The sequence below is a fragment of the Lycium ferocissimum genome, chromosome 10, assembly GCF_029784015.1.
Source record: "Lycium ferocissimum isolate CSIRO_LF1 chromosome 10, AGI_CSIRO_Lferr_CH_V1, whole genome shotgun sequence".
NCBI lineage: Eukaryota > Viridiplantae > Streptophyta > Magnoliopsida > Solanales > Solanaceae > Lycium > Lycium ferocissimum.
The window spans coordinates 45,499,144-45,514,783 of NC_081351.1; the positions used below are offsets into that span (position 1 = coordinate 45,499,144).

The 15,640-nt window shown below is 33.4% G+C and overlaps 1 protein-coding gene and 2 long non-coding RNA genes across 3 annotated transcripts; all 3 read left to right on the forward strand.

Annotated features, from left to right (window-relative positions):
• Positions 1-884: 884 nt before the first annotated feature.
• On the forward strand, positions 885-3,237 carry LOC132034062 (uncharacterized). Its single transcript, XR_009408935.1, has 2 exons — positions 885-1,323; positions 1,536-3,237. It is a non-coding gene; the product is annotated as an uncharacterized LOC132034062 (long non-coding RNA).
• A 324-nt stretch (positions 3,238-3,561) lies between these two features.
• Positions 3,562-6,734, forward strand: LOC132034061 (uncharacterized). The gene is made up of 3 exons (XR_009408934.1): positions 3,562-3,716; positions 5,800-5,900; positions 6,324-6,734. It is a non-coding gene; the product is annotated as an uncharacterized LOC132034061 (long non-coding RNA).
• LOC132035519 (putative DEAD-box ATP-dependent RNA helicase 29) lies at positions 4,010-5,670 on the forward strand. Its single transcript, XM_059425812.1, has 2 exons — positions 4,010-4,323; positions 5,342-5,670. Exons 1-2 carry the CDS (start codon positions 4,222-4,224, stop codon positions 5,480-5,482), a joined length of 243 nt encoding a protein of 80 aa, XP_059281795.1. The 5' UTR covers positions 4,010-4,221; the 3' UTR covers positions 5,483-5,670.
• Positions 6,735-15,640: the final 8,906 nt, after the last annotated feature.

Here is a 15,640-nt window from a genome sequence, read left to right on the forward strand (position 1 = left end):
TTCCTTACTGTTACAAAATAACATCAATGGCATATGGCCTACACCTTGGAAATTGAAGATGCTGTCCAGGAGATCAAGGCCTTAAAGGGTATCCATGGAATCACTACATAACACTGCTATAGAGAGGCTAATAGAGTTGCAGACAAACTAGCCTCCCTAAGCCATACCCTCGACACTATACAAATATACTCCCAATTTTTTTTTTATCCCTGGATGTGTGAAGGGACTTCTCAATATGGACAAATGGAATTTCCCTTCTTTTAGGATCATGAAATGTAAGCCAAATATCTTATACTATGATCCCCCATGATCCCTTCCCTTAGTGCTACTGTTGTTGGAGTTAGAACCACTACTAAAAAAATTGGATTTTCCGACCTTAAAAAACCGACCTCATTTGAGGTCGGAAAACGACCTCGTGAGGTCGGTAAAATCGTAATATTTATTTTTCAATTTTTTTAAAAATAAACCGACCTCGTGAGGTCGGTAATATTACCAAAATTTCAAAAAATAAAAATACCGTCCTCTCTACAAAAATTCATTTGATGCAAAATATTATAATTTTATTTTTAATTTAAAGAATACCGAGCCAAAGCTTTATTAAAAATAAATTTTAAATTATTTTTAATAAAACGTATTCTTTTAAATTAAAAATAAAATTAAAAAATAATATACATACCGACCTCATGAGGTCGGTATAATTTGTCAAAAAACATAAAATACAGACCCTTTAATTTATCGATCTTTCCCCTTTCTCTCTCTTTTCCTCTCACCTTCTCTCTCCCCCTCTCTCTCTAACCCTAATAACAGAGCTGCCAGTCACAGTCGTCAGGTTTGTCACCGCGTGACCTTCGCCGCAAATGCCATTGCTATCGCGTAGTCCACACTACTACAAAAATTGGTTTTACCAACCAAATTTTAGCGGCTATAAACAAATTGACGCCAATTTGTTATGTAAGATAAATCTTTACCGACAAATAAGCAATAGCCAGCAACGAATCTTTTTTCAATGACAATTGAAATGAATGGTCGTTAAAAATTATGTGTCAAGTCAACCTTTTATTAATTTTTCATCTTCCCTCCAAACTTTTCCGCCGTTCCCTCCTTTACTTTTATACATCAGGAAGAAGTTTTGAATTTCTTGAAATCCCAAAAATCGTACATACCCTAACTCACTTCATCTCCCTCGCTCCTCTATGTTCTATCTCTTTCTCTCTTCTCTATAAGCAAAATAATACTTACAACTTGCATAACGCTAGGGTTTCAAAACCCTAAGGAAGAACCAGTAGTTACCTTCTCGGATCCTCACAGATATTGTTCAGGCCAGTACTCGATTTCTTAATTCACTAGACGATACTCTAATTTTAGTTATCATTAGTGTTTAATCCAAGATTTTGAAGAATTTGGATTTTCCTTTTTCGATGTCTGATTTGGGTAAAGAATTTGCCCCGTATGACTTTGTTTGTATATCCTGAATGTCTTGATTTTTTGTATATTTCTTTTTTTTTAATTCCGATGTTGTCCTTGCCAATGGGGAGGAGGGACTTGCAGAATCCATAAGCTTTCATTCTTCCCCAGCAATTGCTAAATCTTGAATCTTTTGACTGGGCATCTTTATGCAGATTATTTTTTGTTGAAGATGTATTTCTTGCGTGTTCTTCAAATATAAATTTTTACTTATTTTTTATGTTTGGCTAGTATTCACAGATTTGTTTTTTTACCATCTCCCAGGGTATGAAGGAATCCAAAATAAAATGTGTTGTGGATTTCTTTTGTTCATTTATCTCAATCCAATACTAACCAAAAGCTAGCGTAGCTATTTTCTTATGTTCATTTATCTCAATCCAGCCGGACACGATGTATAACTATAGAAGTCACGACATCAAAACGTATTATAGTCAATTGGGTAAAGTTCTATGGAAAATGGAAGTGTTTGTGTATGTGTTTGGTCAAAATAAAATAACTTTTGCATCCTTTGGTACAACGAATACCAATTTATTGCATTTGGATGTTTTAGTGGGATCTGGAGCCAGAAGGCACGCCTCTAGTGCAATTGAGATATGTTAAATTGTTATTGCTATTCAGTTGATATTTCATTTTTACTGCTTGAATTCATGTGCTAGCTGATCGTAGCATGCTCTTTGTCACGTGCAAAGATTGGATCTTGTGAATATAATTTTCAGGGGAGGTAGGATTGGGCATATAACTGAAAACATAATATAAGGGTGTGTCCCTAGCAGATGATGTCTTAGATTTGAAGATGCTTAAAGAGTAATTTGTGATAGACAATGTGGTAAGATGATTAGATAGTTCCATGTATCATGTTTAATTTGTCTTGATGATTTCTGAGTTCTGCAATAAATCTATTTGAAAAATGATTAAAGCTTCTTTTCTTTCCCGATGAAGCTTAAATTCTGTTTGCTTATGAACCATGGACTCTAAACGGAAGATTCGCTAATTTGTAGTGCAAGCCTTATCTAGTTTGGACCTTATTCCTCCTTGTGCTCATACATTAATATTTTAGACGTGCATAGCTTTATTAAATAGTATTAGGTACATAAAAAAACATCAATATATCAGTGAGCTTTATGATTGCTTAATTAAGTTCTATTCTACTATCTTGTGTGCTCTTCAGTTTTTATTTCGTTTGGTCTAGCAGTCTGGCCACTGCTTGGATCCTTTTTACGTAGAAAGTGTACTATGTTGAAAATGTCCATCCAGGTGAAAAAGATCTTATACGTTTAATATCAAAAAGCTGCATCTAAAGTTCTTTTTCTTAAACCTTATCAACAACACGTTCTTGTTTTCTCTCAATTATGTTACTTTGGAAAAGATACATCTACAAAAATTGTCTAATAGAATTTAGTTAGCTTGGTGTTTTTTTTTTTTTTCCTTTTCAATTCTGACTTTGTGAGTGGTGTAGAATCATACAAACATAAACTATAATAAAAGGTTTGGCGGCTTATATGTATAGATGGCTAAGTGATATATGTGGACGTCATGTCTTCAACTCTTTTAAAATTGATTATTTAATGATTTTCATATACACTCTCTGGTGGAGTGACTTAGCAAACTTATTCCACAGTACATGACTTGCAAATATTGAAGTAAGAATATTTTTCAGTACTGTATGTTGGTGTTCAATTTTGCATCTTAGAAGATTCTTATTAAGGTTTTGCCACTTCTTTGGTACTGTCCACAGATCATAAATAATATTATAGGACTATACAGCTACTAAAACCAAGCAATTACACTTGCGATTGGGTAAACAATAGTATGGTTACCTCTTGAATGCAGTGAGGTTTAAGCATACACCATTCTATTATCAAAAATGGAATATTCATGCTTGTATTGAAATAAGTATAATAATATTTCCATGGTTTCAATTCATAGATTGTGAAAACACAGAATCTTGAAGTTCTGGTAACATATAAAGGTTTTAGAGAAGCTCACTTTCAGTTGACCCTTTATGGTATTCAGATTCCCACGATTAGAAGGCCAAGAAGACCTAGTGATTTGTATTTATTAGCTTATACATGCGTTTCTATATTTATCAATTCATAAATTTCCCTCTATATATACTTTGAAAGCTAACAACCCTTGCTGTCTTGATTTCCCTATCTAGTTCTAGTAGTAGTCGGAATGCGTAGCTAGCTCCTCCGCATCAGTCAGGCTAATGAATGATGGGAAGGGAATTAACAAAAGTAGCGCTTTCTAAGGTCAGTATCCTGAACATTGCTATATGCTTTTTTTTTTTTTTTTTTTTTCTGTTCAAGTTCAGTTGGATGTATTTTAGTTTTAAGATTCGCGTATTTGTTGTATTTTGTTGGGAAGTTCTAAGAGACAGGGAAGGGGAAGAGGCCAGGAAAGGGAGGGAATCGATACTTTAAGAGTATTTGTTGTATTTTGTTGAACATTTCACAGCCCCCTCTAATCAATGATTTTCCCTTTCATCATTTTTATCCATACAGCTGAACTTCTTAACTGCTGAGCTACTAAAGATTGTGTGCTCTTATTACTTGGCGGTGCATTATGTCGAATAGATTTTAAAGCTTAATTTGGAGTATATTTAGTCCCAAAAGTAATGTGTTCCGTTTAGGTTTATATTTACCATCATGTCTTCGGAACTTAAGTGTGCTGGAATTCTGAGTCAACTTGCACATTGCTCTCCCCATTCCCAAGTATGTTTCAGAGGTGATTCTTAATAAATATTTTGAATAATCGATGCTGAATCAGTGGGTCGATGTGATGAAGATGAAAAGAGCTATTCATGAGGAGGTCATCAATAAAGTTCGTCAACAGCGCTCCAGTGTTGCTGCACCAAAGGTGAAGCTCTTTTCTATGTATGATCTTTTGTTCAGATGTTCTAGGAGTGTGCTCTCGAGTTGCTTTCATAGTGCAAACCGGAACCTTAAAGGACAGGGTATTATATGGATCTGTAATACGATATGTTCAGATGCTGGTAATTTCTGAAATTATTGACTTTAGTGCCTAGATACTCCCTTGAAATTCCTGCGTTATGGAGTGAGGTGCCCTTTGTTTACCAATTTTAGGTGCAGTACAACTTTCAAAATGCTGGAACATAGAGATATGCAATAGACATTGTTTCATTTCCAGTTAAACCTCAAACCTCAACCTGGTGAAGAACACGTGGGTGTTACTTGTCACATATTTAGTGTAAAAGTGGTTTAATATCTGTAGTCTCTTATTCTTTACCTCATATGTGTGTGACTTCATTTTATGCTGTTTTTCTTTGGTACAAATGTCCAAATTGAGCTGGAGTGTGTCGGAGTCCTTGTGTGGTCTCTGTCTATTAACTTCGGAAAGATACCCTTCAGGCGAGTATAACCATCCTGGAGGGCACTATAATTTTTTTTTTTTGGTTGCAATTCTTTTTGGTTTTCAAATAAGAATCTTTGGTAAGAACTGAATATACGGATGTGGCAGACGTGGATTTGCAAATGGTCCAACACAGAAACCAAAGGACAGGGAAAATCTTATGCTGACTGAAAGTCCCTATGAGTGAGTTGTAAATACTGATGTTTAGACTATAAAATTGATGATACGTTGAGAAGTATCCTGAGTAGAAGATTAGTGCCATAAGACAGTATTTTTTGTTTGACCTGAACAAGCATGTTTATATTTTGGGGAAGTGACACGGGCATGGTGCAGCTCCCACTATTTAGCTGTTCGAAGTTCTGCCTTCAGCTATTTGGTCTGGAGAGGTCACCTTCTAGCTATTTGATATGATGTTATAAGAACCCTTCTCAGAATATGATTTTGTTTTATAATTTGCATGGTGATTAAATGTGTTCATTTGAATTTTGTTTCTATCCTATTGCAGGAAGATGATATTGATCCCACACCTTCAAAAAGGAAGGAGAAACAAGGTTTGTCCTTGTTCACTCTTCCTTTTTGTGGATCTGTCCCACTTTACCTCTTTCAGGAATATGTACTACTCGATAAATCATCTGTCCAGACATAGTGACACAAGATGTATTATCATCTTGGAATAGGAAGATGTGTAGCTATGAGCCCTGTTGTAATTTTATTTTGAACATATTGCGCCCCATTCATCAAATGGAAAGGACAGAGCACCTTTTAGATGAAGAAAGATAAAACGGTTTATATTCTCAATACATGACCTTATTGATATTCTCATATTCTGGATTCTGAGTGTAAATCTCAGATGATTTTTCAATAGCTTAAGGAGAAGGAGCCTTTCTCCTCCTTCACTGGATTTGGGTACTCATAATTTGCAAAGTTTTAAGATTTGCGTATTTGTTGTATTTTGTTGGGCAGTTCTAAGAAGACAGGGAAGGGGAAGAGGCCAGGAAAGGGAGGGAATCGATACTTTAAGAGTATTGGTTTGGGATTCAAGACTCCTCGTGAGGCTACTGAAGGTTAATATTCTCATTTCCTATATTTATATGCTCAATTACTCTATTTCATTTGTTTATTTATATTAGCTTTCGTAGTTAGTATAGTGAATATAGTGCTGCTGTATCAATTGGTGCATCTGGTGCTGCAACCCTCGGTTGTTTTCCTGCCTCTTGTGCAGCCTCAATTAAAGCATCATTGATAGGTTCCATAGCTTGATTCAATAGAGTTCCAATAGGCAATGCTCTTGCACCATGATGTGATAATACCTATCCCTAAAAGGAATTCATGACTTAAGTGTTTTTCTAGTTATGTTTCAGGACCCCTTTGATTTGCATTATTGAATATGTGTTGGATCAGTCTGGCTCATTGTTTCATTTGTGAAAGCAAGTTAAATTAAAACAAGGTTAACAACTTAATATATGCTTTTTCTTTTCTCTTGATAGGAGGGTGATGTGTTTGGAGTTTTATTTGACTATGGCCTCTTGATTAGACCTGACTAATGAAAGTGATCAGTTTGTTGTTGACAACATAAGTGCACAGTTAGAGGAGTTATTGAATTCCTTGCAGCAGCAACACTCTACAGTTGCCTCTCCTCTGTAACTGCTATTTGCTTGTCTCCACCTGATTGTTGTTCATTGTTGTCATTGATCACCATTGGCATAGTAGCCACAGTACCATGCACCAAGGCCAACTGTTGCTGAGTTTCCACACCTAGCATGCACCACAACTTCAGTGTTATCAGTATTAACTGCATTGTTCTGTGCATCTCCAATTTTTCCAACTTCCTCCACTGCATCATGCACTTCATTATCCTTCCCTAAGGCTGCAAATTTATTAGCAGTGTGCACAGCACCAGCAGTTGCACCATTCTGCACATTACTAGTTCCTTGTGCACCATTATGTTTACCTCCGTGAACTTGATTTTTTTTGTATTCTTCTTATCATTGTTTTGCTGCCACTGATATGGATCTTTGGTGTTGCCTAGCACTTTCCCACTTTGTAAGATTTTAATACCATCTCTTCTGCCTTTGTAGTTATTTTGCCACTGATTATTTCTCTGCTGCTTACTATTACCTTGAACTGCCACTTGAGCATTATTATCAGCAACTACAACCTTTTTGAATTTTTCAACATTACTAGTTCCTTGTTGTCCTCTAAATCTTCTTCAAATTGATCACAGAGTTGACACCCATTGTTTATGAACAGGTGATTGCCTCTTTTCTCCAGGGATGAACACAACAACAAAAAAAAAAAAAAAAAAAAAAAAAAAAAAAAGGTTTCTCAACAGATTTAGCTAGTGGTGCGGATGATGATGGGACTCACGTGTCAAACACACAAAGGCAAGTTTGAATGTTAATGTGGTGGTGGATTTGTGGATTTGCGAGGGGTGAAGTAGTCTAATATGTTGTAGACTAACTTAGTGTAGACTAGTTTAATGTTTTGTGGATGTTTACAAATGTTGAAGTAGTTTAATGTTGTTTTGATGTTTGCGAAGGTTGAAGTAGCTTAATTAATGTCTCTTGTGAATGTTTAATTGACGTTTTTATTCAACTTTGAAGTAGTTTCGAATTGAATGTAATGTTTTGGTGGTTGTAATATATGTGTTGTAATAATAGCTTATTGTTTTATGTATTTATAGCAGTTTGGTGTATTGTTGGCATCTATTTGAGCTGGTTTTAGTTGAAAGTAAAATTATTTTCATTTTGACAGGGGGGCAGCTGGAATAACAGCTATGTGCTACAATTTTTTTTTTAATACCGACCTCATAAGAGTCGGTTTTGAAAATTTTCTCGAAAATTGCAAATTACCGACCTCATGGAGTCGGTTTTTCGCAAAATTCTCCAGGGGAATTGCAAATTACCGACCTCATGAGGGTTTTCTACAAAAAATTTTCGGGAATGCAAATTACCGACCTCACGAGGTCGGTTTTCTTGAAAACATATGGCAATTACCAACCTCATAAGTCGGTTTTTTAAAAAATTTTCCACAAATTCTAAATTACCGACCTCATGAGGTCGGGTTTTGGCAAAATAGGACGACAGAAATCTCTTACAATATATATATATATTATATATATATTCATATAACTTACCGACCCCACGAGGCCGGTAAACTAATATCATTATATTATTAATATAATTTACCGACCTCACGAGGTCGTACTTTATATAAATAATAGCGACTAAAAAAATATTACCGACCTCAATGAGGTCGGTTTTTTGCGACCATGAGGTCGGTAATAATTCCGACCACTCTTTTCCGACCTTCAATCGAGGTCGGTTTTGAGGTCGGTTTTTGCCCAAAACCGACCTCATGAGGTCGGTAATTGACCTTTTTTGAGGTCGGAAAATCCAATTTTTTTAGTAGTGAACTCCCCCTTTCCCACATTCAAATAGTTGTTTTACTAATGTAACCAACTTCTTAAGAAGGTATGGTCTAGCTAGCCCTCCTTCTTCAAATGTAATCTTGTATCAGTGGCAATAAGATTTTTGCTAGTTTGACCAAAAAAATAAAATAAAAAAATACTGACATTTCATGTTTAGATCTCATTTAGCTGTTATAAACAAAGTATGCAAACAATTATTTTTTTGTACCTTTTATGTTACATATAAACAAAAACAATATACTTGTTAATTTTAAAATCTCAATTGATTATTTATATTTCATTAATTAAAAATTAAAAATATTAATAAATTACTAATAAAACCATAACTAGTTGTACCGTACCGATAAAGAATTAAAATTAGAAAACTTAATAACGAAAATATTTCCTTGAAGAGAAAGGCTACAAAATATAGTGTCAAATTCTTCTTTTCTTACATAATATAGTGTCAAATTCTTCTTTTGTTTCCAAGATAATTGGTTCTTGATCATTTTGGTATTTGACTTGTTAGGACATTATAAGTAACTAGTAAATTTATCGACAAGACTTCACGCGGCCATACACAAATTTCATTAAATATATAAAATAATATTTTTAAAATTTTATGAAAATATTTGACAATTAGTGGATCTTTTCCTCTAATTTTAACGTTTTAATCTCCTAGAAAAACTTGACTTTTGCATAATCTATAACGGTTAAACTTCAATGGCAAATTTCTTGTGCTAAAATTGTTTTAGTCATTGGTTAAGATCATTACCGAGAACACAATACAATACTGACGAAAAACCAAATTAAGTTGTTACATTCTGATTCAGTAATTTTACATAGAGTATCTCACATAATCCTTTCTTGACCCGTTCAATCTTTATTTCTTTAGTTAACCTCCCAATTAATTATATATCAGTTAAAAGGAATATCGCATCATATAGTCATCCCTTGTCAGTATTCCTCAATCTCTAATCAACTTATTTTAAAATATAAAGAAAGTAAGAAACTGGGACCTGACTTACAGCTTCCTCATACAAAATTCACAACTATCAATCGCACAATTAGGCTCTAGGGGAAAAGCATCATTGAAAGCAAGAACGCAAGCCAACTATTTTAGGAAAGAATACTTTTTGTAGTTTTCGTTATTGTGCTTAAATATATTTTTCACATGTGTTGGGGTCCCCCCTCTATTTTTATAAGTTGGTGTATGAAAAGCTAACTAAGGCATCAATTACACATAGAACCGTTATACGAATAGAGAAAGGTGTTTCCTAAGAACTAAAACGGTGGCAAGGAATCTCCAACAGTTAAATGGGAAGAGAGAAAGGCGTGTATCATCAGATTTAAGCGCATAGTTTTTAATTAAGAGATCATTAAGAGAGTTAAAACAGTAAAAAAAAAAAAAAAAAAAAAAACATAGCACATAAATGAAAAACATGGGAAAAAGCCAAAAAAAAAAAGAAGAAGATAATTGTGATTATGTGCAAACTTCCCCCCTTATTCTTTGCACATCACCTTGTCTATGCCTAACTTTATATTATATATAGATTATAGATTCACATATTTTAATATCTTATAGTAAAATTTTGTATTATTCACATTCGGGTACCTCGACCCTACCTATTTTTGAGAGGAGAAATATGGAATCAAGAGTCGGAAGATTAACATGAGAAAAGTGTTCAATCTAACATGCATGGCAGTTAGAAAAGGAGCTAGTATAAGTTAAGAGTTCTTGCAGAATTATTTTAGATGCATAAGGATTATAAGTTGAGTGTCTTGCAGAAATATTTTTAGTAAACATAGGTATATTCTCACTACTCAACTGACTTTGATTCGCTAATTGCTCTTATTCTCACTACTTTGCGTCATGCTAAACTATAAACTACCGGCTCATAATCACATGTTTCCCATTAGAAACTTGATCGAGAGACTTAAATGCCACTCTGAGGATCTAGTGTTATTCGGTTAACTTAAATACTTAATATAGACTAATGGAAATACACACAAAACAAAAAATTAAATTTAAATTAAAAATGTCTAATTAAAACATTATATTAGGAGTTAAGGTGTTTAATTGAAACAAGACTTAATTGAGTGTCTAAATGAAATATCTCACAATTTAAGAGGTCATTTAGGTATTAAACCGGTTGTTTTTGACAAAATAAATTAAACTTGGGGTTTGACATATATTCTCATAAGTTCATAAAATCTTTAAAGCATTTTGTAGGTAAATTCATTTTGGGCCAAGCATACTTTTTTTACCTTCCACTCATTGACAAAAGAAAAGTAAATAAACATTTCTTTGATGGATATGTTTAACCCTTTTCTATTATTTACCCGCACGCCCCTACCCCTACTAAGATTGCTCACGTATTCTTGCTAAACACACTTTTTTCGTACACTGGAGGATGGCCCATTAATCGATTTTGATTTTCCTTCTCCAAATCTTTTCTCTTTCATGCTTTTAAGTTACCATTTCTCTGGTAAACATTGTTTGTTATGTACCCTCCCCACCCCCACCCCACCCCCCCAAAAAAACCCCAACCCCTATTGGTCTACCCCATCAGACACTGCAATTTACATTACCTTCACTAGCATCTAAATATTTAGTTAGTCTCAAAATATGTAGTTTCAAATACATCATCTCATTGTGATATACTAATACCACTCCCCCCATCCCCACCTTTTATTCCCACACCTCGTTTTCTCTCTCGTATATATACGTAGTCTTCCAATACACAGTCTACAGTAATTTGTTTCACAAAAATATCTCCTCTCCTTCAAAGCTCTATTTTCTTTTTCTATCTTCTCTAACTATGGATCAACACATAGTAGAGGGCCTGATGATCCATTTAGTAGACTTGCTAATGATGTACGAATTCACATTTTCAATAAGGTGGTAGATGAAAAAACATTGTGCTATTACTACGTACCTTACCTCCAAAAGGTTTGGAATGACAATTAGCCACACCAATGTGGTCTCTCTTCACATACCTATATGGGAGACTGTTCCGGTGAAGTTCAAAAATCCTGTTAGGCGCCTCGCACTCGCAACACCAACTCCTCGTCCGGTGAGATGAACTCCGGTTAGAAAAACTCTATACGCTATTTTCTTCTCCTTGTAAGTTTTGCCTTCCGAACATGGTCTCGCTCTCTTCCTATGAACTTTCTTGGCTTCTTGAAGAATATATCAGTTGGTTTTGTTCAAAAGGTTTTGAAATTCTTTCCTATGTTTTCTACCAAAGAAACTCATCTCTAAATCTTTATCTAAGAAGTGGACTGAATATTGTGTTTATGAGATTCTTAGAGTCATTTTCAAAAGGTTTTATACCTGAAATATCTCCTCTACACACTCTGGAGATCAATCTTTCCTTTCCGGAAAGACCTGAAAATGGTCTTCTCTCGAAATGGTTTGGAGTTTTTGAATCAGAAAACAATTTTCACTTTATTTTGTTTCTTACTGACCATATGCATGAACTAACTTTTGATTATATCCCGGTACCAGAAACCGAACATGTCATTGGTAGAAAAGTGAGTGTTAGTCTGAATTTCAATAATTTCTTTTGTAATGGGTGTACTGTGAGGACTATGATGAGACATTATGGGTCACTCAATAAGGTGGAGATTTCATATTCAAGAACGTTAGGTCCTCCTTTGATGATACAAAAGTGTGAATTCGATTTCTTTCATGGTGTACTTGTTAGTATCTACTACGCTAGAAAATGAGCATGGACCGGCTCTATGCTTGCGTTGCCAGATCGTGGTTTGGGTTTGGAGGGATTTGCCATGGTGATAATAGTTGGGGATATTACTATCATGGAAAAGGCGTTTGGGAATGATAGGAATTTGCATGAAGCTGCAATGACAAATTATGGTATCCCCAGAAATTTTTAGAGTCATTGTTGTTTTGCTACTTGGGTAAGTCTTATGTTTTCTGATATGTTTTGGACTAGTATTTTTTTTTTCAGTCTATTTGAATGCATCTAAAGACAAATCAGTACATTTTTGCCATTACTTTGTTAATCCCTCATAGTCATAACAAAATATATAAATGCATCAATTGCTTAAAAATATGGCACTGCAGGACCAAATAATTTTGCAAGTTTCTCATTTCAACTTCTTTGAACAGATAATACACTCCTTTTGAAAACTCTTCAGGAGTTTCAATAATATTCAAGTCATCAACTTGCACCAACAATATGACAGATTTTGATTTCCACAAAGACGTAAGGATAAATAGACCCTTAGTTAATGCATATTCGTTAAGATAATTAAATTGCATTCACCTTGCTTGATTTAATTCATATAAGAATTATGAACAAATTTCTAGAACTTATATATGCTTCAGGCATTTGAAATTCTTCAAGAATTTTCATATGAATTTTGACAAGTAAGGTTGTGACAACATCCATTTCTATTTAAATGATGTGACATCTTCTGGTGTCTGGACAGCAGGTCCAATAAGCTTTATGCTTACCAAGATGCGTCATTTCACTTGATAATAATTTCTACATTAGCATACTTTAATAGATATAGAATTTAGATCCTCATAATCTTTTACAATGTTGCGGTATATTGTATCACAGATATCATCGACGATATATCGTTTGTATCGGTTCACAATGTGACATAACTTATTGAGATCTCATCACTTTCATTATTTTAGCTATCTAAACCCCTCATGAGGTTTCATGAAGTGTTATGTTGTATGCTCTTCAAGAGCACATTACCTCCTTATTATGACCATTTTGATCATTTGCTCCTCTCCCTTTTCAAGAATTATTTCATTTGGAACTAGTTGATCTTCATGCTTCATGCATGTTGTACTTTGTCCTTCATGGACATTAATATTAATAGGAGAATTTTGCAGCTAAAATATGAAGCTAGTTTTGGATCAGCAAATGCTTCTAGCATTTAACTTGAATCACTTTTTAAATGAGGTTCACACTAATGATAATTCACAACATATTTTTTGGCTACTTATTCTCTCCCCCTTATGTTAGAAAAACTAACATTTATCCCATCTTCTTTGGGGGGAATCCATCTTTGTGCATCATGGTAGATTAATTAATCATATACCACATATAAAAGACTATTATATGGAAATATCTGGTTCCTAACCACAACCAATTGTGAGGGGAGAATTTATCATAATTTATTGGTCTGGAGCATACAAGTGATGTATATACAACATATCATATCTCAGACCAGCACATAAGCATTGTTCTCATAAGCAACAATTTAACTATTTATTGGAGGCATTTAACGCCAAACCGGCTTGGATATAAACCAACATTATCAAGATAGATTGTCTTGATTACATAATCTAAAAATTATGCAATTATTTTGAGCAAGTAATTTTGTAAATGTCAAACTGCAGGTTGACAATAAACGTACATGTGATCATCTCAATGATGCATCTATTTGATATCACATAACAGGTGAACGGGCCCGTATTCACCTTTTATATATTTTTAGAATTTAGGGAATTCAATCCCAACATTAGCCAATATAATCAACTTATGATGAGAACAAGCAATAAAAATAAATTCTTGAAGAATGTTCTAGTTCTTCAATATATGTCAAATACTCAATCTGCACATCATATTTGAATCGGGATGGCCAAACTGCTCATGCCGACTAATAAAGTTATTTATAATAGTAAACTTCTAGTTTACCATGTCATTTGCTATTTGTTTTAGTAAACTTCTGGTTTACTATGACATGTATTGTTTTTTGTATCAATAAACTTTTGGTTTACCATGACATGTGATTTCATCATGCTCATATTTATGTAGTACAATTTTGGAGAATAAGGCGTGTAACCTTTCACATAGATATTTCTTACCTACTATGATTTTGAAGATTTTAATCCTCCAACCATTTATATCTTCAATATAATAGCCATTTACTTTAGTAAACTTCTGGTTTACTACAACTTGCGTTTCAATCATAACAACTTCGTATATTACAATATAAAACGAATGACATAATAGTACATAAGCTCTTCAGGAACCTTTAATTTATTCTCCATAATCACATATTGTTTGGATAGTACTAGTGGCATGATATTCTAGATATATAGTTAGATCTTTTTATGGAGCCCTTAATTGATTTTGTACTATCAAATATTACCCGACATCGTGGTGTCATGACAAAAAATATATACCCTAACATCGAGAAGAAAACCCATCTCATTTATAGTTTATTACTTAAAGTCTTTTGATTCAAGTTTGGAGCATTACCAGGTATTAGAGTTTACTACGTAACATCGAAAGTAAAGCATAGAATATTAAGAATATTTTTCTCAATTTTTCTACCTCTTCTAGAGGTGAGTCGTGATTCCATGGGTTCTTGCACAAAATAAACACACATCTATATATATATGGTTTACTACATACCGTCACATTCTCAAGTTATTTCATGGAATGAATTTTTATTTTTAACATTTATCAAAAGTTATCATTCTTCAGGAAAAGAACATATATCAACTGAACGTGTCTTAACCATATAAAATTATGGCCGCTTAGAACCTCTTTTAAAATATTGCTACTTCGGGAGCAAATCGACTCATATATATATATACAAAAGAGATTTTTTTTTCTTTTCAATTATAGATATATATATATGAATAAAAAATGATTTTTTAGACAAAAATGGCATTTACGCTTTTTTTTTTCATCTCATTGGTGAGATCAAAATGGGTATTTTTTACTAGTCGTGGATAACCAACGAAATACGTTTTCCGGTCAAATTCATGATTGTTCATGGCCGAATTATTTCAATCAATTTTTTTTTTTCAATTGTTATTTCCGCGTTCATATTAAAAAGTATTTCATTAAATAAAACAAAAAAATAAAATTCATGTTATATTTTTTCTCATTTGCCTCATTGTGTTCAACGAAATGCAACAAATTTTATTTTTTTGTTTTATTTCGTTTTTACATATAAAAAACGAAATTAAAAAAAAAAATTTATTTGTTGCATTTTGTTGGACATTTCAGATATATAGTTAGCGAAAAAAAAAAAAAAAAAAAAAAAAAAAAAAAAAAACTTTGATTGAAATAATTTTTTTCTCAATTTTTCTAACCTATGTGGGTATATATATGGTTATCCAACTTGTCAAATATATTTTGATCTTAAAAAAAGAAAAAGCATGCCATTTTTGTTTAGAACCTCTTTTAAAATATTGCTACTTCGGGAGCAAATCGACTCATATATATATATATATATATATATACAAAAGAGATTTTTTTTACTTTTCAATTATAGAGAATAGCCTCCAATTAATTTGATAGAATTAAAATCACAGTTCGTGAAATGAAGAGTTAAAAAAAAAAAAAAACGCTACCTGTTGTGTGTAACTTTCTTCTATATGGCATACAAGCA

What these genes read in the sequence shown, in the direction of transcription:
- LOC132035519 (XM_059425812.1), top strand. Translation starts at nt 4,222, where the DNA reads ATGCTGAATCAGTGGGTCGATGTGATGAAGATGAAAAGAGCTATTCAT. An exon ending in CCAGTGTTGCTGCACCAAAG is followed by an intron (nt 4,324 to 5,341) that starts GTGAAGCTCTTT and finishes ATCCTATTGCAG; the next exon opens with GAAGATGATATTGATCCCAC.